The sequence below is a fragment of the Ceratotherium simum genome, chromosome 21 (assembly GCF_057802395.1).
Source record: "Ceratotherium simum simum isolate JZ-2026a chromosome 21, ASM5780239v1, whole genome shotgun sequence".
Lineage (NCBI taxonomy): Eukaryota > Metazoa > Chordata > Mammalia > Perissodactyla > Rhinocerotidae > Ceratotherium > Ceratotherium simum.
This window is the reverse complement of record NC_141920.1, coordinates 35,914,818-35,942,727: the sequence shown is the minus strand read 5'-3', so window position 1 is coordinate 35,942,727 and position 27,910 is coordinate 35,914,818. Positions and strand designations below refer to the sequence as shown.

General features: G+C 39.4%; 1 protein-coding gene across 2 annotated transcripts in view; it reads right to left on the bottom strand.

The window, feature by feature from the left end:
- PLCB1 (phospholipase C beta 1) overlaps positions 1–27,910 on the bottom strand; it is a 684,700-nt gene that overhangs the window by 167,885 nt on the left and 488,905 nt on the right. For both annotated transcript variants that reach the window (XM_004433764.3, XM_004433765.3), the window contains exon 10: positions 673–819. In XM_004433764.3, coding sequence (XP_004433821.1) covers positions 673–819 — 147 coding nt within the window. The remainder of the gene's footprint in view (positions 1–672; positions 820–27,910) is intronic.

The window sequence follows — 27,910 nt, the reverse complement described above, 5'->3', positions numbered from 1 at the left end:
GAAAGTATTCTGGAAGAAATGTATTTCGATTATAAAAACACTTTCAGCTTATAAAATTTTTATTAAAAATTTTGATTCTAAACTATATTGAGATAATATATGTATATATGTGTATATATGCTTTAATATTTTTCTATTTAATGATCTACTAAAAACAATGGCAATGCTCGATTTAGTGTCAAATTAGGAAACATGTTTTTTCCTCATTAATTATAATGTTTACAATAAAGTATAGGTCAATTTGTTTATGTCTAAAGTCCTATTCCACCTTGAGCAAAATTAGCAATTTGCCTTGAGCAGAAGTTATTAAGGGCTTCAGAACCTTCCTGTAGATGAAAACAGTCCAGAGAACTAGACAGGATTGTAAATGGCTTGAAGTCCATAGAAGAATGAGTTCAGTGACAAAAAAATTCCATTGGTCTGAAAATGGATACATTCTAGAAGACTTGAAAACTTAGAAAGTGATACACTGTAAAGAAATGACAATACTGCTTCACAAACATAAGGACATGATTTATGCGTGGAGCCCCTGGTCGTGAAACCCTAGTTCTCAAAGGCATTTTGCAAGCAACAATGGAAAACACACCTTCACTTCTGAACAACAGAAAGTAGAAGTTGGTGAAATTTGGTGAGACTGGCTAAAGTAATAGTCAAATAACTATAAATTCATACCTGTGAGGTAGGTGTTGTGTGAGGAATTAATGAAATAGTGAGAAAGGGGCTGAGACATGTCTTCATTCAAATCCAGTTTCTCAGGTGAAACAACTCCGTTTTCTTCTCCACTCAGATAGCGCATAAATCCATCCACCGATATCTGTCCTAGAGGAAACGAAGAGTTAGGAAGAATGTGAATGTATTCTTTTTATGGGTTGCTGGTATCATGTTGCTTTAATTTTCTTTTTTTTCCAGAAAACTCTGGTAGCATTCAAGGCAGAAGACAGTAGCCACAATTGCATTTAATATGGAAAACCAGTGGTCTAGGATCATGCTATTTCACTACAATTATCTCCAAACACCACAGATAATATAGGAAAATGTAACTACATGAGCCTCACTGACTTTTAGAGGATTTAAATACTTAAACACCAATCTCCTGTTTTTATTTTATTTATTTATTTTTGTGAGGAAGATCAGCCCTGAGCTAACATCTGCCAATCCTCCTCTTTTTGGCTGAGGAAGACTGGCCCTGGGCTAACATCCGTGCCCATCTTCCTCCACTCTACATGGGATGCCGCCACAGCATGGCTTGACAAGCAGTGTGTAGGTGTGCGCCCAGGATCCGAACTGGCGGACCACAGGCTGTTGCAGCAGAGCGCGTGCACTTAACCGCTTGCGCCACCGGGCCGGCCCCTCCTGTTTTTAAATATAAGAATGGTTATCAACTTTATGGATGGACACCAAAATGTGTTTTAGTGCTCATCTCTGGATAATAGAATTAGCGGTGAATTTCCAAATTTTCTATTAGGAATTTATGTTACTTTTATAATCAAAAAAGTTACTTAAAATGAAGCAAAAGTGTTTTCAAAGAATGATCTTTTTCTCTGAAACAGAAAATAAAGATGACCACAAATGAATCTCTCCTAGGAATAAAAAATCAAATGCTCATAAAAAAGGTCTTTAAATTTCTTGTTTAGAATGCATACTTCAAATGGAAGAAATATTATTTACCCTTTAGTTAGATTCTATTTAGAATTTTTTCTTTTGTTGTAACCTTTCTCAGGTGACTAATGCTACATAATGAGATAATTCTTTATCTTTATCATAGTCATCTTTATGGAATACATGGAGAGAGGCATCTTCACTATTCTGGTCCATCGCCACAGTTTGTTTCTTTAACCTTAACAATCAAAGCCTCACAATAAAAACCCAGCACATTTGTGGGTAGTAAAGACCTTGCCAGGAAATGTTGGAGGGTAGTATTTCTATTTTTCTTGTTGAAACAGTTTGCATTAATATAAAAGTGATATACATTCATTGAAGAAAAATTAGGAAATGAGATAAGCAGAGAGGAAAAATAAAACTTTTTCTGGACATGCCTTTCTCTTTCAGAGGCAACTACTGTAAAAATTTTGGCAAGTATGCTTCCAGAAAAAAAAGGTGTGTTTAATTCTTTTATGCAATTCAATCGTATATATACACACATGATTTAGTGACTTCCTTTATATTAACTGAACAATATACTATGAACATTATCACGTGAAAATAAATATTTAAGAGTGACGTCAGTGTCATGGTGGAGTGAGCTTTCCCATAAACTCTTCCCCTGATAAGATACAACAAAAGGAACAGTCACAGACCAACAACGGAATCCTAGACAGTGAAAGCAAGATTGGAAAGATCCACGCTGCCACACATCTGACAGTGGAACGTGCTGGGCCCCCAGAGGAAGTGAGGAGAGGTAAGGAGAACTCCTCTCCCTCCCCATCAGATCAGCTATCCCAGTCTGCGTGGCTCCCAGAGAGGGGGGAGGGGCGGCCCGCTGCGGGGAAACCATAGCTCTCTGGGGTCTCTCAGCCAGTGGGGAAACTCCCACACAGAGGACTCAGAACTGCTACGGGGTACCATCAGCATCTGAGCACCCCAGAGAGCGGATAACAAGGGGTGAACGAGAAGGCCCCCACACCAGGGACCCACCGGGCAAAAGAGAGAGCCTCCCCTCTCCCCGCAAACTGGACCCTGCAGCTCTGGTGACCAGACCAGACCAAGCGACCAGCGGATCGCAGTGAGAAAACGCGGCAGAGCGCAAGGGGCTCAGATTACACAGCCCTTTACCCCCACACCGTGGCGGCAGGTGGAAATTGCAACCAGAGTTTTCCAGGATGAGGAAAAACAAAGCCAATACAGGAACCACAATGCAAAGATACATGAAATCACCAGACCAGAAGGAAAATGACAAGCACCCAGAAACCAACCTTGAAGACACAGAAATCCATAACCTAAACGACAGAGATTTCAAAATAGCTATCATAAAAACACTCAACGAAATACGAGACAACACAAACAATTCAATGAGATTAGGAGTTTCTTCACAAAAGAGATTGAAATCATAAAGAAAAACCAGTCAGTGCTGATGGAGATGAAGAACACAATGGAGGAGATAAAGGAGAATCTGGAATCTTTAAAGAACAGAGCTGACAATATGGAGGAAAGAATAGCATTTTAGAGGACAGGAATACAGATATGCTCCAGATGGAAGAGGAGAGAGAAGACTAAAAAGAAATGAAGAAAGTCTCCGAGAAATATCTCACTCTATTAGGATATGTAACATAAGAATTATAGGTATTCCTGAGGGAGAAGAGAGGGAAAGAGGAACAGAGAGCATATTCAAGGAAATAATAGCTGAGAATTTCCCAAATCTGGGGAAGGAGCAGGAAATACCAGTAAGTGAAGCCAACAGATCACCTAAATACATCAACAGGCAAAGGCCCACTCCATGACACCTAGTGGTAAGGCTAGCCAGAGTCAATGACAAAGAAACAATATTAAGGTCAGCTAGACAAAAACAAAAAATAATGTACAAAGGAACTCCCATCAGGCTCCCAGCGGATTTCTCAACAGAAAATTTACAGGCTAGAAGAGACTGGAATGATATATTCAAAATACTGAAAGACAAAAACTTTCAGCCAAGAATACTCTATCCAGCAAAAATACCCTTCAAATATGATGGAGAAATAGTAGCTCTCCCAGATAAACAAAAGCTAAGGGAGTTCATGGCCACGAGACCCCCACTACAAGAAATACTCAAGAAGGCCCTCAGTCCTGAAAAAAAGAAGAGAAAGGGAATACAAAGCTTGGAGCAAGGAGAAAAAGAGGTAGACAAACTCAGAAAAATAGTAGACCTTTACTGGAATAGGTTAGCAACCACTTAAATACCAAAATCAAAGATCAAAGGAAGGACTTCACCAAAAATATATATAACCGCATCACTGTAAACACACAGCCACAACACAAGATAGAATAAGGTATAACAAGAACAACTTAGAAGGGGAGGAGGAAAGTGATTGAATTGACTTAGTATAAGGAAATAGGAGGCCATCAGATAATGGACTATCTCACACACAAGATTTTTTACACAAATCTCAAGGTAACCACCAAACAAATAATCAAAACAAAATCACATATGATAAACAAAGAAAAAACTAGAAGAGTCATAAGACAGAACAACCAAACTGAATTGGCAGTCCGAAACAAATGGGACAAAAAACAAAGGAAACGCAAAAGAACCAGAAAATAAGTGACAAAACAGCAATATTAAGCCTTCATATATCATTTTATTTATTTATTTATTTATTTATTTATTTTTTCCCCCCAAAGCCCCAGTAGATAGTTGTATGTCATAGCTGCACATCCTTCTAGTTGCTATATGTGGGACACGGCCTCAGCATGGCCGGAGAAGCAGTGCGTCGGTGTGCGCCCGGGATCTGAACCCCGGCCGCCAGCAGCGGAGCATGTGCACTTAACCGCTAAGCCACGGGGCTGGCCCAAGCCTTCATATATCAATAATTACCCTAAATGTAAATGGATTGAACTCTCCAATCAAAACATACAGAGTGGCAGGATGGATTATAAAGCAAGACCCAACAATATGCTGCCTCCAGGAAACACATCTCAGCTCTAAAGACAAGCACAGGCTCAGAGTGAAAGGACTGAAGAAAATACTCCAAGCTAATGGCAAACAAAAGAAAGCAGGTGTTGCCATACTCATATCAGACAAAGTAGACTTCAAGATAAAACAGGTTAAGAAAGACAAAGAAGGGAAATATATAATGATAAAAGGGACACTCCACCAAGAATACATATCATTCTTAAATATATATACACCCAACATAGGAGCACCAATGTACATAAAGCAACTATTAACAAACCTAAAAGGAGACATTAACAACAACACAATAATAGTAGGGGATCTTAATACCCCACTTACATCAATGGATAGATCATCCAGACAAAAAGTCAATAAAGAAACAGTGGACTTAAATGAAAAAGTGGATGAGATGGACCTAGTAGCCATATACAGAGCACTCCATCCAAAACAGCTGACTACACATTCTTCTCAAGCGCGCATGGAACATTCTCTAGGATAGACCATGTGTTGGGAAACAAAGCAAGCCTCAATAAATTTAAGAAGATTGAAATCATAACAAGCATCTTTTCAGACCATAATGCTATGAAACTGGAAATGAACCATGAAAAAAAACGGGGAAAGTGACAAAAATGTGGAGATTAAACAACATGCTACTGAAAAACCAATGGATCATTGATGAAATTAAAGGAGAAATCAAAAACTATCTGGAAACAAACGAAAATGATAACATGCCATATCAAACCATATGGGATGCAGCAAAAGCGTTCCTGAGAGGGAAACTCATAGTGATACAAGCCCACCTTAACAAACAAGAAAAAGCCCAAATAAGCAACCTTAAATTACACCTAACAGAACTAGAAAAAGAAGAACAAACACAGCCCAAAGTCAGCAGAAGGAGAGAAATAATAAAAATCAGAGCAGAAATAAATGAAATTGAGACCAAAAAAAAAAAAAAAAACAGTTGAAAGGATTAATGAAACAAAGAGATGGTTCTTTGAGAAGATAAACAAAATCGACAAACCCTTAGCCAGGCTTACTACGAAAAAAAGAGAAAAGGTTCAAGTAAATAAAATTAGAAATGAAAGAGGAGAAATTACAACGGATACCACTGAAATACAGAGGATTATAAGAGAATACTTTGAGAAATTATATGCCAACAAATTGGACAATCTAGAAGAAATGGATAAATTCTTAGACTCATACAACCTCCCAAAACTGAACCAAGAAGAAATGGAGCATCTGAATAGACCAATCACAAGTAAAGAGATTGAAATAGTAATCAAAAACCTCCCAAAAAATAAAAGTCCAGGACCAGACGGCTTCTCTGGTGAATTTTACCAAACATTCAAAGAAGGTTTAATACCCATCCTTCTCAAACTATTCCAAAAATTAGAGGAGGATGGAACACTTTCTAAATCATTCTACGAGGCCAACATCACCCTGATACCAAAGCCAGACAAAGACAATACAAAGAAAGAAAATTACAGGCCAATATTGCTGATGAACATAGATGCAAAAATCCTCAACAAAATGTTGGCAAACCGAATGCAGCAATACATTAAAAAGATCATACACTATGATCAAGTGGGACCAGGGACGCAGGGATGGTTCAACATCCACAAATCAATCAATGTGATACATCACATCAACAAAACAAAGAATAAAAACCACACGGTCATCTCAATAGACGCAGAGAAGGCATTTGACAAGATACAAAATCTATTTATGATAAAAACTCTCAACAAAATGGGAATAGAAGGAAAGAACCTCAACATAATAAAGGCTATTTATGACAAACCCACAGCCAACATCATACTCAACGGGGAAAGACTGAAAGCCATTCCTCTGAGAAAAGGGACAAGGCAGGGCTGCCCAGTCTCACCACTCCTGTTCAACATAGTACTGGAGAATTTGGCCAGAGCATTTAGGCAAGAAAAAGGAATAAAAGGAATCCAAATAGGTAATGAAGAAGTGAAACTCTCACTATTTGAAGATGACATGATTTTATATATAGAAAACTCTAAAGAATCTCTTGAAAACTGTTAGAAATAATCAACTACAGCAAAGTTGCAGGGTACAAAATCAATCTACAAAAATCAGTTGCATTTCTGTATGCTAATAATGAACTAACAGAAAGAGAGCTCAAAAAGATAATACCATTTACAATTGCATCAAAAAGAATAAAATACCTAGGAATAAAACTTACCAAGGAGGTGAATGACCTATACAATGAGAACTACAAGATATTATTGAAAGAAATCGATGATGACATAAAGAAATGGAAAGATATCCCATGCACGTGGATTGGAAGAATAAACATAGTTAAAATGTCTATATTACCTAAAGCAATATACAGATTCAATGCAATCCCAATCAGAATCCCAATGACATTTTTCACAGAAATAGAAAAAAGAATACTAAAATTTATATGGGGCAACAAAAGACCCCGAATAGCTAAAGGAATCCTAAGAAAAAGAACAAAGCAAGAGTCATCACAATCCCTGACTTCAAAACATACTACAAAGCAATAGTAATCAAAACTGCATGGTACTGGTACAAAAACAAACACACAGATCAATGGAGCAGAAGTGAAAGCCCAGAAATAAAACCACACATATACGGACAGCTAATTTTTGACAAAGGAGCTAAGAACATACAACAGAGAAAGGAAAGTCTCTTCAATAAATGGTGTTGGGAAAACCAGACAGCCACATGCAAAAGAATGGAAGTGGACCATCTGCTATCGCCATTCACAAAAATTAACTCAAAATGGATCAAAGACCTGAAGGTGAGACCTGAAACTATAAAACTCATAGAAGAAAATATAGGCAACACACTATTTGACATTGGTCATAAAGGAATCTTTTCGGATGACATGCCTATCCAGACTAGGGAAACTAAAGAAAAAATAAACAAGTGGGACTTTATCAGATTAAAGAGCTTCTACAAGACAAACCAAACCAGAATCAAGATGAACAGACAACTCACCAGCTTGGAGAGAATATTTGCAAAACATACATCTGACAAGGGGTTGATCTCCTAATATGTAAAGAACTCACACAACTGAACAACAAAAAAACAAACAACCCGATCAAAAAATGGACAGAGGAAATGAACAGACACTTCTCAAAAGAAGATATACAGATGGCCAACAGGCACATGAAAAGATGTTCAACATCATTAATCATCAGGGAAATGCAAATCAAAACAACACTAAGATATCACCTCACGCCCGTTAGAATGGCTATAATCACCAAGACAAAAACAAGAAGTGTTGGAGAGGATGTGGAGAAACAGGAACCCTCATACACAGCTGATGGGAATGCAAACTGGTGCAGCCTCTATGGAAAATGGTATGGAGATTCCTCAAAGAATTAAAAATAGAGATGCCCTATGATCCAGCTATCCCACTACTGGGAATCTATCCAATGAACCTGAAATCAACAATCCAAAGAGGCTTACGCACCCCTATGTTCATTGCAGCATTATTCACCATAGCCAAGAAGTGAAAGCAACCTAAGTGTCTCTTGACTGACGATTGGATCAAGAAAATGTGGTATATATATACAATGGAATACTACTAAGCCATAAAAAAGACAAAGTCGTCCCATTTGCAACAACATGGATGGGCCTGGAGGGTATTATGTTAAGTGAAGTAAGCCAGAAGGATAAAGACAAACACTGTATGATCTCACTCATATGTGGAACATAAACCAACACATGGACAGAGAAAACCGTATTGTGGTTACCAGGGGCAATGGGGATGGGGGGTGGGCACAAGGGGTGAAGGGAGTCATATATATGGTGATGGACAAACAAAAATGTACAACCCAAAATTTCACAATGTTAAAAACTATTAAAACATCAATAAAAAAATAAATATTTAACCATAACATATAAAATATATAATATTTATATTTTGCACATTAAAAATATATAACCAGGGGCTGGCCTGGTGGTGTAGTGGTTAAGTTTGCGTGCTATGCTTCGGTGGCCCAGGGTTTGCGGGTTTGGATCCCGGGTGTGGAATGGCGCACTACTTATAAAGCTATGCTGTGACGGTGTCCCATATAAAGTAGAGGGAGGTGGGCACGGATGTTAGCCCAGGGCCAATCTCCCTCACCAAAAAGAGGAGGACTGGCAACAGATGTTAGCTCAGGGCTAATCTTCCTTACACACACACACAAAATATATATATTATATATTTATATATAACTGTAACATGACTAAGTAACATTCCCTTGTCATTGAACATGAAAGTTGTTTCTAATTTTTCACTAGTATAAAGGACATTGTATTGAATACTCTGGCAGTTAATTTTTGTACAACTTTTTAATTATTTTCTTAGGATGAATGCTCAGAAATAGAATTGCTAGTTCCAAGACTATGCAGGTTTTTAAGGCTTTTATAACCAGTTTGCTTTCGGTTAAAGTTGTAGCAATTTATTCTTTCCCCAATGGTTTTCCTTCTCATCACCCCTATACCAAACTCACAGGTAAAAACATAGTATCTAATAATTCTAATTTTTATTAATTTGAGCATTATTTATTCTTGAATGGGGTAAGAGGTGTGTAATTTGTAAATGGTAAAGCTAGCATAGACTATTTACCACAGTGTAAATCTTTTCACATCCAATAAATTTCTCAAAATGACTGATGAATACTTTTCCCAATTCTGGAAACATTCTAGCTAAATTGCCTTTAATATTTTCCAGGAATAAATAAATAAAAAGAAAGAAACTTGGTTATTGACTTGGTTTATGAGAGGAGCTGAGTTTTATAAAAGAAAAATTTTCCTAAACAAACTTAAATAGGAACAATTACTTGCACTATAAACTCCTTAAAAATAAACTCTAATATATACCTTGATAATTTCAACAACGATAAAAGGGAAAAGTGCTAAGAAGGTCTCTTGTATTAAAAATGAGAAATACAACATAAAGGTCCTCAAACATGGATATTTGTGACCAATTTTGAATAGATGCCGTAGTTTACACCTCCAAACAACCATCACATAACAACGTGATCATTCTGATCATGTTGCCATTGATGAGGTCACTTGGGTTACTGCCTTCAAGCCTTCTTTTTAAAATTCATTTATGGTGGAATGCATATATCATTTCAGATTGGTCTCGATTTTTGGAAACAAACCAAAGTCAATGCCACTTAGGGCCAAAGCTATTCCAATAGATGGCTTTTAAAAATATTTTGGCATATAAAACTCATTTAGAGGTAATTTTTTAAAAAAATCTAATTTCTTGGTATTCTTTTTTTCGGTGACAAGTCCATCTTGTCAGCTTCTTCTCAAATGAGGCTCTATTCCTCCTTCCTTCCCTCTCTCTCTTCCTTCTTCCCTTTCTCTTTACCTTCTGCTCATTTAACAAAGATTTATTGAACATCTGCCATGTGATGAGAACACAGACAAATACAGCACAGTAAAGCACAGCCTCTCCCTCCAAAGAGCTCATAACCAAACAGCAAATAAGACCATTCACACCTGGAGACCAGGCAGGAGCTCCTCCAAAGCAGGTTGTGCATTTACATCTTTGTCATCCGTGGAATCTACCATGATGCTTTGTGCATACGATGCTAGGTGTTAAATCAGCACTTCTTTTCGATGATTAGTGATTCAAAATAGAAAATAAGTTGTTTTGAAACTGGAAGATCACCAAGGATGGCATAATTTTGATTCTTTTATCTGATTAGGTTGAATCATACGAAATTGCTAATATTTGGCATTTTTAACCTATGCAAATGACAATTTCATACAACTCAATCTCTAACTCATCTATTCCTCAGAGGACAGGGTAAATGTAAGTGTCTTTAGTGGCCAGCAAAGGAAAGTAATGTGACTGTGGAATAATGTGTGCCCTAGAGAGCAGTGGGTATGTGAACACTCCTTCTAAATGCATGCAAATAGCAATAAAATACTGTGTGACCAAACATACCACCTTACGGTGCTGGATTTGACCCTGAAGCTGTCAGTTTGTATCTGTTATCTTGAAGGAATAAATATCCTTTGGTCTGATCAGCAACTTTTAAAAGCAATTAAAACAAAACATATGGCAAGTATGACTAATTTTAACTTTAGCATTGATTCCCATTTATGGCATCTAATGCCTTCTGGGCACTTGTGTTGAGAAAGATTCTGAATCATGTTTGTGATTAATTTTGATGTCTGTCATGGACACAGGGCAGAAAAGTGGAGGTATACAAGCTGTATATTTGTTATTCTTAAATGAGGACATTATAATTAAGGTCAAGTTATACTTTGCAACATATCAAACAACATGTGTCAAAGTTTTATTTAATTCATTAATGAGGAAACCAGGAAGATGACAAGGCCATTTCACAGGAGGCTTGAGACGCTGCAACATACATATGTGTGTGTGTCAGCAACCCCGCAAAACACAAAAACCCCAAAATCTATAAAAATATTGCTAAATTGAATATAAGGCTGGTTAATGTCTATAGGTCAATTAAACATAACCTTTGGGTTATCTTCTCTACCTTTATTAGTTCACAGGAGTCAAAGATTTTAACATAATTTTTAGGATAGATTAAAATCAGTAGAGCCAGCCTGATAGCCCAGTGGTTAAAGTTTGGCACGCTCCACTTTGGCAGCCCAGGTTTGGTTCCTGGGTGTGGAACCACACCACTTGTCTATCAGTAGCTGTGGTGGCGGCTCATGTAGAAGAACCAGAAGGCCTTATAACCAGAGTATACAAGTATGTACTGCAGCTTTGGGGAGGAGAAAATAAAAGAAAAACCAGCAAAAAAATCTAGAATTAGGTGAATCAGTTTTTGTGAGGATTATTTACAATTATATTAAATAATTTAAAAATCCCCAGTGAAAGAATTTACCTAACCTTGAACAAGAGCAATGAATGAGTTTGGAGGACAGTTCAGAATACGATTGCAGACCGCAGGTGAGCAGACACCAGGGAGCAACTTTTCAACTGCAGAGCTTTGCCTTGCTAACTAAAGGAGCAAATGCATAAGACTTTTGAGGTATCAAATGACTACGCAGAGATATGTCAAAGTCAAGAAAAGCTGATGAAAAAGTATGAATAAGGTGTAGTAGATTTGTAAGTTGCAAGGTGTCAGTTAAGGGGGTCAGGAGTTCATCTGCAAAAATGCAGATGTTTGGCAAATGAATTAGCCTAAAAAAATTAGCTTAAAAAACAGCTGGAATATTGCTGTTGCCGTTGACTTAAATGCATTAGTCTTGTTCCATCAAATTTGCATTCTTTTTGCAAAACTGCTTACAATTTTTTTTTTGCTTTGGTCCACTGAGGAGCATAGAAGAATGAAAAACTTTGAGAACTAAGATAGGAAAAATATTGTTTTTCTAAACAAATGAGTAATGGCACAAGAAATCCAGCTTCCTTTCCTGCCAGTACTAACTGATCTGGAATAAATTCCTTAACCATAGGATGAATAAACTACACAGGCTCTTAAGTCTCTTCTAGCTGTAAAATTTTATCAATTCAATAGGTTTAATATATAAGGGATGATTACTAGCTAAATTAAAACAAAATGTCCCATATTAAAATGAGATTATGAAACATCAAACCACAATTAAAAGCAATGCTACAATGTTCTGGAATAAAATTAACAGGAAGAGAAGTTAAGTTCAGAAGGATAAGGCCAGCTGACAAAAGCTAAAAATAAAGCCCCTCACATATTTTCTTAATAAAAGATTGGTATGCTTCCAATTGGACACGTCATTCATATGATGGTACCTAAAGATCTTTATTAGCATATATACTGTTTGAACCACTTAGAGCAAAAGTGAAAAGATCTGATTTTAACCGGGAGGAACAATCTTCAAAGACATACAAGAGGAAAGTGGCATTAAAAAATGACATCCCCAGTGGCCATTTATATGTCTCATCATCCTTCAGCAACATTTTTGCTGCAAAGAAACTCTCAAATGTCTCACAGCTTTGCAAAAAGGCCATGGCCAGCAACTGTACCTCTGCCTCCTTTTGCCTCTCTCCCTCCCTTGGGGTAGATAATGACTGAGGCTCCACTGGTGGCCTCCTGAACATATCAGGAAGACAGAAATCTGGAATTCTGCTGTGACAAAATGATACCTTCCAGGCATGTCTTAAAACTGTGCGATGTATCCAGTGACACTCAACTGGACGTATTTCATGCTTACAAGTGCATGCAAAGGTCCCTGAATAATTTACTGGGGTACGAGCTACTCCGATGCCTTCTCTAAACCTGAGGCCATCCCACGGGCCTTGGGAACAATTAAGAATGAGGAGGATCTGTGTCCAGTAAAGGGAGTTCTGGAGAATAGAACAGAAGAATGGTCTAAGGAGCTTTGTGGACTGGTTCTCCCATCTTTTCAGGTCCTGACCCCTTTATTGACTTCTAGAAACCTACTTCCCACAAGACTTTCTGGCTTGACCCTTCTGTTCCAGGCACCTGAGAAGAGATGTTTCAGCTCAAGTCTCTCCAGGAAGAACAAGTTATCTTAACTTACTCTGGAGCTAGGGAACTCCTTTTGGGTGGTTATTAATGACCATATTTTTAGTGAGGGCCCAACTCTACGTGCCAAGGATTGAGAATAACCAAGTCTATGTCCAGTAGAATCCTGACCATCAAGAACTTAAAAAATATACTGCATAAAACCATACATCTGATAAGGGCTTAATCTCCAAAATATATAAAGAACTCATGCATCTCAACAACAAAAAAACTACCAACCCAATTAAAAAATGGGCAAAAGACCTGAACAGACATTTCTCCAAAGAAGATATACAGATGGCCAACAGACACATGAAAAGATGTTCAAAATCACTAACTATCAGGGAAATGCAAATCAAAACTACAATGAGATATCACCTCATGCCTGTCAGAATGGCTATAATTAACAAGACAGGAAACAACATGTGTTGGAGAGGTTGTGGAGAGAAGGGAACTCTCATACACTGCTGGTGGGAGTGCAAACTGGTGCAGCCACTATGGAAAACAGTATGGAGATTCCTCAAAAAATCAACGATAGAACTACCATATGATCCAGCTATTCCACTGTTGGGTATTTATCCAAAGAACTTGAAAACACCAATTTGCAAAGGTACATGCACCCCTGTGTTCATTGCAGCCTTGTTCACGATAGCCAAGACTTGGAAGCAACCTAAGTGCCCATCAAGGGACGAATGGATAAAGAAGCTGTGGTATATATACACAATGGAATACTACTCAGCCATAAGAAACGATGAAATCCAGCCATTTGTGACAACATGGATGGACATTGAGGGTGTAATGCAAGGTGAAGTAGGTCAGAGGGAGAAGGTCAAATACCGTATGATTTCCTTCATTAAGTAGTAGATAATAACAACAATAAACAAACACATAGGGACAGAGATTGGATTGGTGGTTACCAGAGGGGAAGGGGGGAGGGAGGAGGGTGGGAGGGATAATTCGGTACATGTGTGTGGTGATGGGTTGTAATTAGTATTTTGGTGGTGAACATGATGTAGTCCATGCAGAAGTAGAAGTACAATGATGTACACCTGAAATTTTTACAATGTTATAAACCAATGTTACTGCAATAAACAAAAAATTAAAAAAAAAAAAAAAATATACTGCATAAAATTCCTTCTTGATGGCTTTTGATGTGCAGTTCAGGTTTGTACTTATTTAGTGTAGTGTCTTAATGCACATGTAGCTGAAGGGTTTGGAGTCAGAGCAAGGTGCCCAGTTAGCAGATAAACAAACTGTCTTCAAGTTGGCCACAAAGAAGCCTTCTGGAGAGGATCCACTCGTTTTGGTCCAATTCTGCTCCAGTTTCTTTTTCACCTTTCTGCTGCCCACATCTTGCAAAAGATGGAGGAAAATCAGCCCATTTTGATTGCTGATGGGCTGATGGGGAGGAGCTGAGTGTGGCCAGTGGATGGAGTAGCGAAGGTGCAGTTAAGAAGCTCCCATATGATTTGCTCTTAATGCACAGATACTGCTGCAGGGGATGACTATGGGAAAACAGCCTGGTCCAGAAGTGACTGGCAAGGGTTGTTTTCTAAATTTAGATCTGTTTCTACAGAAGTTATCCAGAACTACTTCTACTAGAATAGCTAGTAGAAAAAAGCCCCCTCACTTCCCTTGATTAGAAGCAAATGCTTCCAAATCTTTTAGTTGATGCTTTTGGTATTTACTTCTATATTTTAAAATAATATGGTTGTATTACTATTTTTTGACTTCCAACCATGGGAGATGAAGATATTGCTCTTTTTTCTTTCTACCCCAAAGTACACATACACATCCTTCCCAGCCTTCTGAGATAGTTATATTATAACTTAGTTAGATCAGTAATCAGTGCTTATATTATCATAACTATGTATTCTATTTAGGGCTGAGTCATATAGTAAACCAATGATTATTTTTATTTTCATGCACAATTTTTAATTTTCCCTGTAGTTAATAATTGTCTTGCTTTGTCATTTGCTTCATTTCTTTGCACATATCTCTAATCCAGCTTCAAACTCTCCACCAGTTATCTAAACCTCTTTGCAATATGTTCAAACACAACAAAGGTTCTCCCAGTTTCATTTTCTTGAGGGTCTTTCCTGGAGCTTTATGACCAGCTCCAATCTAGATTGATCAATTTCCATTTCCTTCACTTCTCTTCTTTATTTAATCTCTTTTATTTTATTTTTTACCATGTCTTCCTCTTTCATGGTTAGCTTTTTCATTTTAGTGGGAGCACATTTGTCAGTAGGTTCCTGAGACAGCATTCAGGAGTGTTAAATTTTTTGAGCCTTGTGTGTGTAAAATTGGCTTCATGACACTTGCATACTCGATTGCTAGTTTAGCTGGCTATAATATTTTAGGTTGGAAAAATTTTTATTTTAGATTTTTGTGGGAAAATTTGCTTCCTTGTGTTTTAGCTTATAGTGTGGTTGTTAAGAGATTTGAAGACTTACTGCTTTATCATCCTAAAGACAGATATGTGGCCTGGTTTTTTGTTTGTTTGTTTTGTCTTTTTGGAAATTTCTAGCATCTTATTCAGTCCCAGTTTCTTGAACTTTCACAATGATGTGCTGTGGTACAGGCTTATCTTTATCCCCTGTGCTGGGTACTCTTTGAGCCCTTTTAGTCTGAAAGCTATGATCCTTCTATTTGGGAAAATTTTCATGAATTATCTCTATGATAATTTCCTCTGTTCTCTCTTTCTGGAATATTATTTGGCCAAATTTTAAATTTTTATACATCCTCTCTCCAATTTTTCATTTTATTTTTTTGCTCTACTTTCTGGGAGATTTCCTCAACTTTATTTCCAATTGTTCTTTGAGGCTTTTGTTTCTGCTACCTTCTTTTTAACATCTAAGAACCAGTTTTTGTTCTCTGACATTTCTTTTAAAAATAACATTGTGTTCTTTTTTCAGCAGTACAATATGTTCTGTTATCTTTCTAAGGAGATATTATTATATTAGTGATATTAATTTTAATAAAATTAATATTAATAATAATTATTGATGATGATATTACTATATTAATGATATATGTATGTTATAACTCTTGTTAACACTGCATAGTCATTGTTTTCCCCAAGGTTACTTTTGTTCCTACTTATTTCTACTTTTTCAAGAAGTTTCCCTCATATGTCTAGTAATTTTTATTTTATTTTATTTATTTTTTTCCCCCAAAGCCCCAGCAGATAGTTGCATGTCATAGATGCAAATCCTTCCAGTTGCTGCACGTGGGACGTGGCCTCAGCATGGCCGGAGAAGCGCTGCGTTGGTGCGCGCTTGGGATCTGAACCCGGGCTGCCAGCAGCGGAGCGCGCACACCCAACCGCCAATCCACGAGGCTGGCCCTGTCTAGTAATTTTTAATTGTCTGTTTATATTTCAAATTGGTGGACTAAAGAGCTGATTGGATTTTTAAATGCATCTGGTAGTCTTTAAAAGTACGAGAGTTCATAAGGCATCATTGTAGAGGGAACAGTCTTTGTCTCTTTGGAGTAACCCGTAATACCAGTACTTTCAGTTCTTTCTTCTTGGGCTGATCAGAGTTCTGAGAGAAAATCTGTTTAATCACTTGCCAGGATAGTAAAACCCTGATGCCAGCATTCTACAGCTAAATGGGGGAAGAAGGCTGGAGGTCTCAGCAGTGTCAAAATCATGTAATTGCTATTTCTCATCCTATTATCCCCACCCTTGCCAGATTATGCCTTTAAAAAATATCTCTTTTAACACAATTTTAGTGTGGTTTCAAGAAAGAGTTTAATTAGATGAATATGTTCAGTTCACCCTATTTGTCCTGAAGTTCCATGATTTTTCTACTACACCATACTGTGCTGACATTTTTGCTGATTATGGTTTTTTCCTTTTTTTTGGTCAGGAAGATTAGCCCTGAGCTAACATCTGTGCCACTCTTCCTCTATTTTGTATGTGGGTCACCACCTCAGCATGGCTGATGAGAGGTCTGCGCCCAGGATCCGAACCCGAGAACCGGGCCACCAAAGTGGAGTGCACCAAACTTAACCACTACACCACGGGCCTAGCCCCTGATTATGTTTTAAGATTTTATTTATTTTATTTTTTCCCTCCAAAGCCCCAGTAGATAGCTGTATGTCATAGCTGCACATCCTTCTAGTTGCTGTATGTGGGACTCGGCCTCAGGATGGACGGAGAAGTGGTGCCTCGATGCGCACCCGGGATCCGAACCCGGGCCACCAGCATTGCAGCGCGCGCACTTAACCACCAAGCCACAGGGCCGGCCCTGATTATGTTTTAAAAGTCAGATTTCATATGCTTTATCCTTTGATTCTAGTATTTTTAGGTAAAATTAAATCAGAAGGGAGGAGCTAAAGGTTTTCTGTCACAGATCTGCTTTGCCTGGTCAGGGACTAATCACTGGTTTTCTCTCATTTATATCTTTCTAAAGAAAAGTATGCAGTGACTAATATCTCACCACAGATGACACCATATAGATAACTGTCTGTCAGGTTTTCCTCGCTACATTTTTTCCCAGGTAGAGTGTAGTCAGTTTCATAGGCAGCCTGAGCTCTCAGGTACTTTTCAGGTGGGAAGTCGCGTGAACCTCTTGGCTTCTCTTGCCAACTTCACAGGCTGCTTGTGTGGAACAGGTATGGTGGTGTGTACAAGGAGCTGTCAAGGCCCCGAGTTTCTAAGGGAGTCATGACTGAGTCAAGCCGACCTTTTATTTTATAAGTGCTGGCGAGTTGTATAACTCTCCTCATGGCGGTCATGGGATGTGTCCCCCATGACCTCATTCAATCAGCAGAAAATATGTCCAGAATTGTAATTCTATTTCCCAAGTCTCTCATGTAAAGTTAAAATTCGAGTTCAAAGTACTGCTAGAGAAATTAAACTATTAAATCTAAAAAAAAATTAAGGAGACTTCCGGAACTAAATTCTAAGGCAGCTGACATAAATTGCTATTGAATCCTGTCAAGGTTGGCAGTATTTAACAGATGAGATATTTTCTCCCTTACTCTTCGCAAGTCCCTCTCACTCTCCGCAAGTCCCTCTCACTCTCCTCTAATACAGGCAGCAACAAAGCATTCTAACTTTGCCTCAGGGAAGGGAGGGATGGCAGTTAACAAAGAACTAAAGGGTACATTTTCTGCATGGATTTGAGGGCACTTTTCTACCAAGGCTTCCTTGTCCCCAAGTCTAGGGGAAGTCTTAGACAAGTTTGATGTTCTGAAAAGAGAAGCCTGTGGCTCCTTTCCCAGGAGATGCTCCAGAAAGTTGCAAACCCTGGTGTTCCCCTGTGGCCAGAAACAGCAGGAGCAGAAGTGTCTGGAGGCTCTAAATAAATGGACCTGTGCCTGAGCCTTAGAGAGGTCCTTCTTGGTCCACCCATGACTAGCAAGCATGTGGCTGAACCCATTGTCCTGAAAAGGATGATCAATGCCCAAGACCAGAAAGGAATAAGCCTGCATCGGGGCTATTAGCTTGAACACAGGACCAAACTCAGACTCCTCCTCTGATGCCCAGGCACTCAGTAAGGCTCTTAGCACTTAGACACCACCCTAGGTTATTTCACTATGGAAATTAAGATAGAAGAAAAAAAACATTTATTTTGAGTGAACCAAGAGTGTCCTCAAATGTCACCATAACACGAAGCCTTCCCAAGCCTTCCCTGACCACCCTATACAAATAACAATTGCTCCTGTTGGCACTTCTATTTCATACACTACTTAATATTCTCCATGGCATTTATCACCATCTGTCATTCTATATATATACTGGCTTGTTAGTTGTGGTCTCCTCCTACAAGACTGTAAGTTTCATGAGGACAGAGTGTCTTAGTTTGGGTTTCCCTTGAATCAGATTCTGAGACCAGGATTTGGGCATTAGTTTATTTAGGAGGTGGTCTCTTGGAAACAACGGTGGGGGAGGAGGGAAGGAAGTCAATAATGGTGAATTATCAAACAAATCACCACTATAGGCAACTGGAATTTAATCCCATTGGGGAACCACTAGGAAATGAGGTACAACATGTACTTGCAATTATCCCCTCCAAGGGGAGAGGAAACTGGAGTATTTATACCCCAAGTCCCATCAGTCACTGGCTGATTGATTGCTTCCGGGGGCATTAATTCCCCAGTACTTCTGTCCACTACACTCTTAGGAAGAGAGGGCTCCGGGAGCCAAAGAAAGCTTTCAGCAAAGACATGCAGGCACTCAGTGGGAAGTCCAGCCACTAGACAGGGCTTTTGTCAGTTTACTGCTGATCCTTAGAACCCAGAACAGTGACTGACACGTAAGTGCTCAATAAATATTAGTTGAAAGAATGAGTGTTAGGTTCCACAAATATTCACATTTACGTATTAAAACATAAGCCAGCCCCAGTGGTCTAGGGGTTAAGATTTGGTGCTTTCACCACCGTGCCTGGGTTCGTTTCCCGGTCAGGGAACCATACCACTGGTCTGTCGGTTGTCATACTGTGGCGGCTGTATGTTGCTGTGATGCTGAAAGCTATGACACCGGTATTTCAAATACCAGCAGGGTCACCCGTGGTGGATAGTTTTCAGTGGAGCTTCCAGACTAAGATAGACTAGGAAGAAGGACGTGGCCACCTACTTCCAAAAAAATTGGCCCTGAAAACCCTGTTAATAACAGCAGATCATTGTCTGAGACAATACCAGAAGGTGAGAGGATGGTGCAGAAAGACTGGGCAGGATTCCGCTCTGCTGGACACAGGGTTGCTAGGAGTTGGAATCAACTGGATGGCACTAACAACAAATTAATACATATCATGAGTAGTTTTGTGTATCATCTTGGCAACTAAATCCCTAAAACTAATTTGTATCATAGAGAACTAAAAATGGCAATTCTGAGTTCGGATATAAATGATGCTGCAAAGGAGGACTGAGACAAAAACATCAAAGAAATGCAATGACAGCTTAGAGACCAGAACCAAGGGGCTTGGCCTGGCTTTGACTGATGGTCCCATGATGGTCAAGAAGTGTGCTTAAGAATCACAGGGAGGGCGTGGAGAGCTGAGTCCCAGTCAGGAGTCCTGGAGAGATTGTAAGTTTTATCTTTACTCCCTCCCTCTGCCTAGCCTCTGGCAGAAGTGCTAACCAGACAGCATGAAATGTGTAAGGCCATCAAAACAGACCAGGAGAAGCGGACGTAGGATAACTCAGAATAGGGCAAATCAATACTTAAACAATAGAAGAGTTGATAGTACTTCATTACATTGCACAGGGCATGTTAACTGCCCTGTCATATCCTCTCCTCTGCTTTGCTCAGACCTGGTAGAATTTTTTTTTAAATTCACAGGCAAGAAGTTTATTTGAAATAAATGCATAGGCCCTCCCCTTCAACCCACAAACTTATGAAAATGACTTTTGATAAGGTCAGGTGACACAAGCTGATGCTCCTCATCGCCCTGAAACTTCTGAGCCTGGTGGTGAGTCCTCAGCACTACACTTTCTCACGATACTTTACAGGAGCTCCGTGACCATGGGAGGGAAAAAGTACTGTGGGGCATGGTCGAAAGGTAATCTCTAAATAGAATTCATGCCACATTACCAAGGTGGCCTGAAAGTCCCCCAGTAAGGCTCTCCTGTTCAGGATGTGTTTTTGACCAGGATGGTTACTGTGGAAATGACCCCATCCTGGCATCAAAGCACCGACGTGGAACTGCTCCTGAGCCAGCCCTAAAAGCAGATGTACGGCAGCAGCAGAGAAGTGCTATAGGAAAAAAATAATGCTGTGGAGGTTCAAGGAAAGAAAATGTGTCTGGCTGTGTTTACAAACACAGTACTTTTTAAAAAATAATGGATTCTGACTTGAAAGCAAATATGTAGCATAAGTGCAAGCAGGATAGGAAAGGAAGAAAGAGAGAGAGCCAGGCTTTGAAGAGCTCCATGAGTTTAATCTATTTCCAGTATATTATCTACCAAGCCTTTATATGCTGTTTACTCTGTGCAAATATTAACTCGTTTCATCCTCATAATAACTCTATCAAGTGAGCACTACTTTTATGCCTATTTTATAGATGAGAAACCCGAGGCAAGTAACTTGCTCAAGGTCACACAGCTCATAAGCAGATAAATTGTGATTTGAACCAAGGGTGTCAGGCTTTGTGTTCCATGCCATTAACCACTATGCTATGCTGCTGTAGAAGATGCCACACATAATCTAGTACCAGGAAAGGTAAATAATAATAATAATAATAATAATAATAGGAGGAGCTACCGTTACTTGAGCACTGACCATGTTGCAGGCACAGAAACTCTAGAACAGAGGTACTTTTTAATTCTCATTTCCAGTTGGGCAGAGACTTAGAGAGGTAAGCAACTTGTCTGAGGTCACAGGGGACCTAGTGTGAGAGCTGGATCTGGAGCCCATGCTGAAGCAATGGAAAGACAGATGGTGGTGAGTGCAATTGATGATATTTATCCACATAACTTTCCCAGCACTGGCCTGGATGAGGGACATGGATGAGATGAAAAGGAGAGAGTCTTGCCTCGTGGCAGTTGGCTTCAATCTGAGCACCCTGGATTAGTCCTAAAAATAGCCCTGAATGTGACCAAGGAAGAGTTTTTTCCCATGATTTACTTATCTCTCTACAATGTGTTACTTTAATCTTTCTGTTAAAAAAAGCTGGGCTCAGGCAGGACAAATGACCCATCTGGCAGAGGCGTGAGGATTAGCTCTTTGATTTGGATTTTGTCTATCAAGGTCTAAAATTCTCTTCCAGACTTAATTTACATTCTAATCTCTGCAAGTAATTTAAAGGCATCCACTAGCATTTTTATTCTCCAACCCATGAATCTAACTTTTAGGAAGAAAAATACAACAGAAAACTTGTTATGCCAAGGTGAGGACAAGAGAAACGCTAAACAGAAGATGTGACATTGTTTTGTGGGTTTTGCAAAAAATATGCAGGTTAGCTTAAAAAAATAAAAATAGACAAACACATGCAAATAACATCTTTCAAAGCCCGGAAACACAGAGAAATCTCTACAAATTCTGCCTTGCAAGACAGATGGCCTGTAAATCCACAGAGTCATCGCATAGTTGAGATGGACAAATTGGACAGCATGCCTGCCAGCTAGCATGGCCACCAGCCTCAGTCTGTTGAGCCAAATGCCAATTAGGCAGGATCTGGCTACTCAAATATTTGGATGTCACTGGGATTAGGTGGTTGAGAATCCATTCATCATCATTCAAACTCCATTCTTACTGTTATGATACCAGAGCATGTTGGAGTGTTACTGGTCCAATGGCTTAGCACCTCCTTAAGTCACTTCCAAGCATAGCACTGAGAAGCTATTTCCTTGGCTCATGTTTATTCCTGGTACTGTGACCCTTCCGTGAGTTCTGCTAGACCAGCTCAGAGAAAGTAAGTGCAGACGGCTTTAATATCCTGTGGCTCACCAAAATCTATTTGCCTGCTTTCAGAAATAATCTATTAAATGATTCCTTTTCAATTATCTTTGCTTGGGCACAAACTTTCCTATTACATTTGCCAACTAACTGTTTTTGTATAGTATATGAACTTTGCTGGTTTTTTCATCTGGTTTATCAATTTATCTTCCCAATCCTGGAGTCAGTATGTTCTATACATGTTTTCATGCATTATTATTTTATATTAGGTTGAAAAGTGTCAGACATTCTTATTTCATCTTGATTTCAAAAGCTGTTCTATTACCATACCTATGTACAAATACAAGTCCAAGATGTTGTGTGATAATGTCCACTAAATGGCTACTTGCTCTTCTCAAAAGCCTTTATAAATTAACCCCTCCCCCAGCTGTCATGGCTTTCTGTGTGCCTGCTGTTTTCCCTTTAGTAAGTTGAACTTGTTGTGGTGGTTTTTGTGAAAATTCTTAATAATAACACCTAATTTTTGATTTAGCACTTTCCCTTCTTCAAAATACTTGCACATCTGTGAGTTTATTTACTGCTAACTGTTCTGTTTGGTGGGTAAGACAAAGTCTTATTATTTAACATGACAGATAAACAAACTTCAACCCAGCAAGATTAAAGTCCTTTTGAGTTGACATGGCTAGATAACAACAGAATCAAGATTAAAACCTTGCTCTCTTGAACACAGGCTTGGAGTCTTTCCACTAGATTTGCGTTAAGTATTGATTTATCATTTAGAGTTAGAAGTTCTCAGAGGATAAAAAACAAGTAAGTTGCATTTTATTAGCGCACTGTCACATTGCTCTATCAGAAGAAACTCTTCACAATTGCTCCTGACCATAATGCAAAGGAGGCAAAAATCCTTAACCAGACTGTCATGTTCCTTGGTCAAGCTGGATACTGGCTTTCTAAGGGTAACGAGCATGACCTTCACTTCATTTACATCTCTTCCAGTGTCTAGCATAAAGGCAGGCCCAGAATATGTGCTCATGAAAGCTTTCTGATGAACTACTTAGAACATGCTATGTCTTAGTGCCTTAAATGCTGCCTGACTCTAGTCTGTCCTTCATCCAGCTCTCTATTCTGCAGCATTCTTGAAGTACAACTCGAATGTCACTTTCCTCTTCAAAAGCCTCTGACATCCTTCCTTACAGAGGAGGTTCTACTACATTGGGAGGCCCATGAGGGGAAGAGTGGCACCTTTCTATTGCCTAGTTCAAGGGTAGACATACACAGCCTCAAAAGACATTACACAGACATAAGGCGCAAAACATGTGTGCTGACTAAATAAATAAATGAATGAGCCAAGGGTAGCGTCAAGGCTTTCGTGCCCTCTTAGCCTTACTTCTCACTAATTCTTTCCCAAACAAACTAATAAAATTATGTGACCATTCAAAGACTCAGTTTCCTCATTGTAAAATGGGGATAATAATAAAGATTTAAAGATTTGTTCTGAAGTTTATATAAGACAATTAGCAGGTAAAGAGTTCAGAGCAATCTCTGACACTCCCTAGAATCTCAATAAATAAAATCTCCCTTTTCCTCCAAGCTTCTCTAGCACATAAAGTATGCTCGATAGATATTTGCTGGATGAATGAATGGAGGTGTATCACATTCTATCGTGTATCATAGTTATTTGTATATACCATCTCCCCTCTGAATTACAGTCTCCTTGAGAGTGAAGACTTTATCTTGATTTCATTCCACTTCTTTGTAGTTCTTAAGTTAGGTGGGCAATACATGTTTGTTAGATTAAAATATCCATGCAATTGAATCAGGTATGTTAGAATAAAGAAGAGTTCAGTGAGCGTCAGGTACCTTGGAGGATCCCTCCTTTGAAAGGTTGGAGATTCTTGTTACAGCTGCAGAGCTGGATGGGAAAATTCCTTTTTTTTTTTTTTTCGTGAGGAAGATCAGCCCTGAGCTAACATCCATGCCAATTCTCCTCTTTTTGCTGAGGAAGACTGGCCCTGGGCTAACATCTGTGCCCATCTTCCTCCACTTTATATGGGACGCTGCCACAGCATGGCCTGACAAGCTGGGAATCAGTGCACATCCGGGATCCAAACCCGGGCCACCAGCAGCGGAGCGTGCGCACTTAACCGCTATGCCACGGGGCCGGCCCCAGGAAAATCCCTTTTATACTGTTGTGATCATGGTGGATATTGTTTTGTTGATAATGACATTGTAGCTGACTGTATTGGTGCCCCAGGAGATGTGGTTGGGCTGGACTTCCATCTGCCTTTCTTCATCTGATGGCTTACTTTGATGGCTTACTTTACGTAGAGCAGGCGGGAAGTGCCTGGGGATTAACTTCCTAAGAGCCTCCGCAGTGACTGTGGTTGGGAAACTCAGGTGTGTGTTCCACACTGGCTTCTAGAGTTTGCCCCAGGATGGAGATGCAGTTATGCACACTTAACTTTCTCGATGATACAACCTTTATTGGTTGCCTTCCCTTCCTCATTCTCACTTCCTAAATTGCCCTACTAGTGCTGCCTGGGATCACCTCTCAAACTCTTTGTACTTGAATTCTTCTCCCAGAGTCAGCTTCTGGGGCAACCCAAACAAAGACAAATAGCAACATTAATAAGAAGCATTTTGGCTCATTCTCTATGTGTAAGGTAGAGTGTTAAGTGTGAAGGTTGATTTTTTCAATCATCCTCAGTTAAGGCTTCCTGTTAAAATAATGATATCCCTACTCTGTAGATAATCTTGCTTTCATAACTGGAGTCCTATAGACGAGAGTGGTTGAGAGTTAAGATAGAGCTCCTAGAATCTCTATAACGAATTAATGAAATTATTGGTCATTCTCAGCTTCTTGACATTATTTCACCCATTGCCATGGCACATTTTTCAGCTTTTCTGTTCAGTGTTAGGGTAGAGAGTCCACACCTCACCTCGTCTGGCTTCCTTGTGGTCATCGTTTGTTTTCCACGGAGTTGATTCTCTCTGCATTTGATCTGTTTCCCTTCCACTTATTTGGTGTAAAATCGACTATTAACAAAACTAGACTCTGGGTAATGCAAACGTTGGGGACCAAATGCCTGTGGCTTTGTGGCTTTTCTCTAGCACAGTGCAACCTGCCAAGCTGTTCCTTTTAACTGAGCCATAGCCCCACCTGACCCCCGCTGAGAAGGGGAAAAGTGTAATAGTCAGCAATTATTAATGCTATGTTCTGACAGGAGGTTGCACCTAGAGGGAAAAGACACTATCTGCTTTGTCCCAATAGTTCACATACAAAATGGCAAGGCATCTCGAGAAGGTATGGTCTGATGAGAGAAAGTGGTTTTAACAAAACTCAGTAGACTAGAGAGGATTAGACTACCAAGGTCAGTCCCTACCTTTTGGGACTGACATTTGACTTTGTCTTTTACTATTTATATTTTTCCTGACTGGTTGTTTTCTGAACAAAGGCCATTTCAGCTGTGAATAGACATGGTCATGACTCTCTGGCTAGAACCATGCTTCTGAGCAGACATTGAGGTCACTTAAGGAAAGGCTGGAGGAGAAAAAACCAGGACTCCTGGGCCAGGCATTTGCCTCTCCTCAGGCACAATTTTTGCTTTCTGGGAAAGGAAGAAATGCAGTCAAGAAGGGAAGGCAGAAGGAATTTACCAAGTCAATACATGAACAATGGACTCAAACGGCTATCTCGAAAAAATTTTTTTTTTTTATTTTAGCCAATCTCAAATACTTCAGAGAAGTCTATGAACATACGAAACAACACAGAGTTAAGAAGCTTGGAATATACTCACAGATGGTAATGTCATTCTTCTGTGACCTTCCACAGAGGCTAGAAAGTCAATAGGTGGAATTTAAATGAGATCTTAATCAATAAAATACTAGAGTGGCTTTTTGGCAGCTTTCTCAGTGCAGTAACTTAATTAAGGCATGAAAAGAATTGGCTACATCATATAGTTTTCATCTGTCTTTCTTTGTCTTTTGGGAAGAAATCTATCTCATTTGAGTTGATTTTGTTTGTTCATTTCAGTTCTTTTATTTCTTGTATTGCTACACAGGTAATCTATATGAAAATATTTAAATGGATGCCATCTTAATGGTGAGGCAGATCTTTGAACTAGTCAATATTTCCTCCAGATGAGTGGTTTTTAAATTGAGCATCCTGAATCTCCCGAGGTTTTGGGAGAAGTGCCTGCAGAGAATGGGATGCGGCAGGAGAGGAAACAGGAGTAGGGCAGCCGTCACCAGCTCCACTCCAGGCTCACCTCTATTCAACCAAAATACTGTCACGCACAGCATGATGTTTTGGTCAACAATGGACCATATAATCAACAGTGGTCCCATAAGATTAGTACCATATAGCCCAGGTGTTTAGTAGGCTATACCATCTAGGTTTGTGTAAGTATACTCCGTGATGTTCACACAACAACAAAATTGCCTAACAGTGCATTTCTCAGAACTTATCCCCATCATTAAGTGATCCACGACTGTAATGCTTTTAAAGGTTTTCCATATACATTGACCTTTCTTTTGAGACTTTGTTAGAAGAAACAAACACAAATGAAAGGATGTTATGTCAATGACAAGTCTGAAAACCACTGCTATGGATGCCAACTGCTAACGTCTAAATAGCTGGTGTTGTGTCTCTTTTCTTAGCAAGTCCTGATGGAGGGCCCCAACTGGGAGTCTGGAGTCATGGGGAGGACTCTGCACTGGGACACAGAAAATATGTCCTATTCTCAACATTCTCACTTCCTTAGCTGCCTCTTCTATGACCTGAGAGTTTGGGCTAAACGGCTAAGTCCCTTGTAGACAGGAGGTCACATGACTTGAGGCCACTGGCCAGGGCTTCATGAATGGTAACAACTAAGACAGTTATGTGACAGATTGGAAGGAATGAGCCATGGGCACAGGCCCTTTCCATTTTATTTTTCTCTCAGTGCTCAGCTACACTGACCTTACCCATCTTTCACTTTTGATTCTGTTAAGGCCATTTATAGAAAAGTGTTTGTCTCAATTTGGGTTGTTCCAAAAGCAGGTTTTGAGACAAAGATTTGAGTACAAGGAGCTTATTTGGGAGGTAACCCCAGGAAATAATAGTAGGGCAGTGGAGAAATGAGAGGGGGTGGAAAGGAAAGTCAGCTAATAAAGGGAACGTTATCAAGCAGGTTACAGTTGCAGGCAACCAGGACTCAATCCCACTGGGGAACTCCAGGAGTAAGTGGAAAACATGCATCAAAACTGTCCCACATAAGTGGCAAAGACGACGAGGCATTTAGCCTCCAGCTACTCCTGGGGCCATGAGGTCCTGGACACTTGTAGGTTGGCTATAGTTCGACTGAGAGAAAGTCCTGGAGAGTTGCAGAGAGTGCTGTTAACTGTTTTGGAACAGTGCATGCCAAGGGATATGAGAAGAGCACCCATGTCTGCTAGCACCCATGTCATCCCATTTTACAGATGAGGAACCTGAAGTTCTAGCAAATCAAATCACTT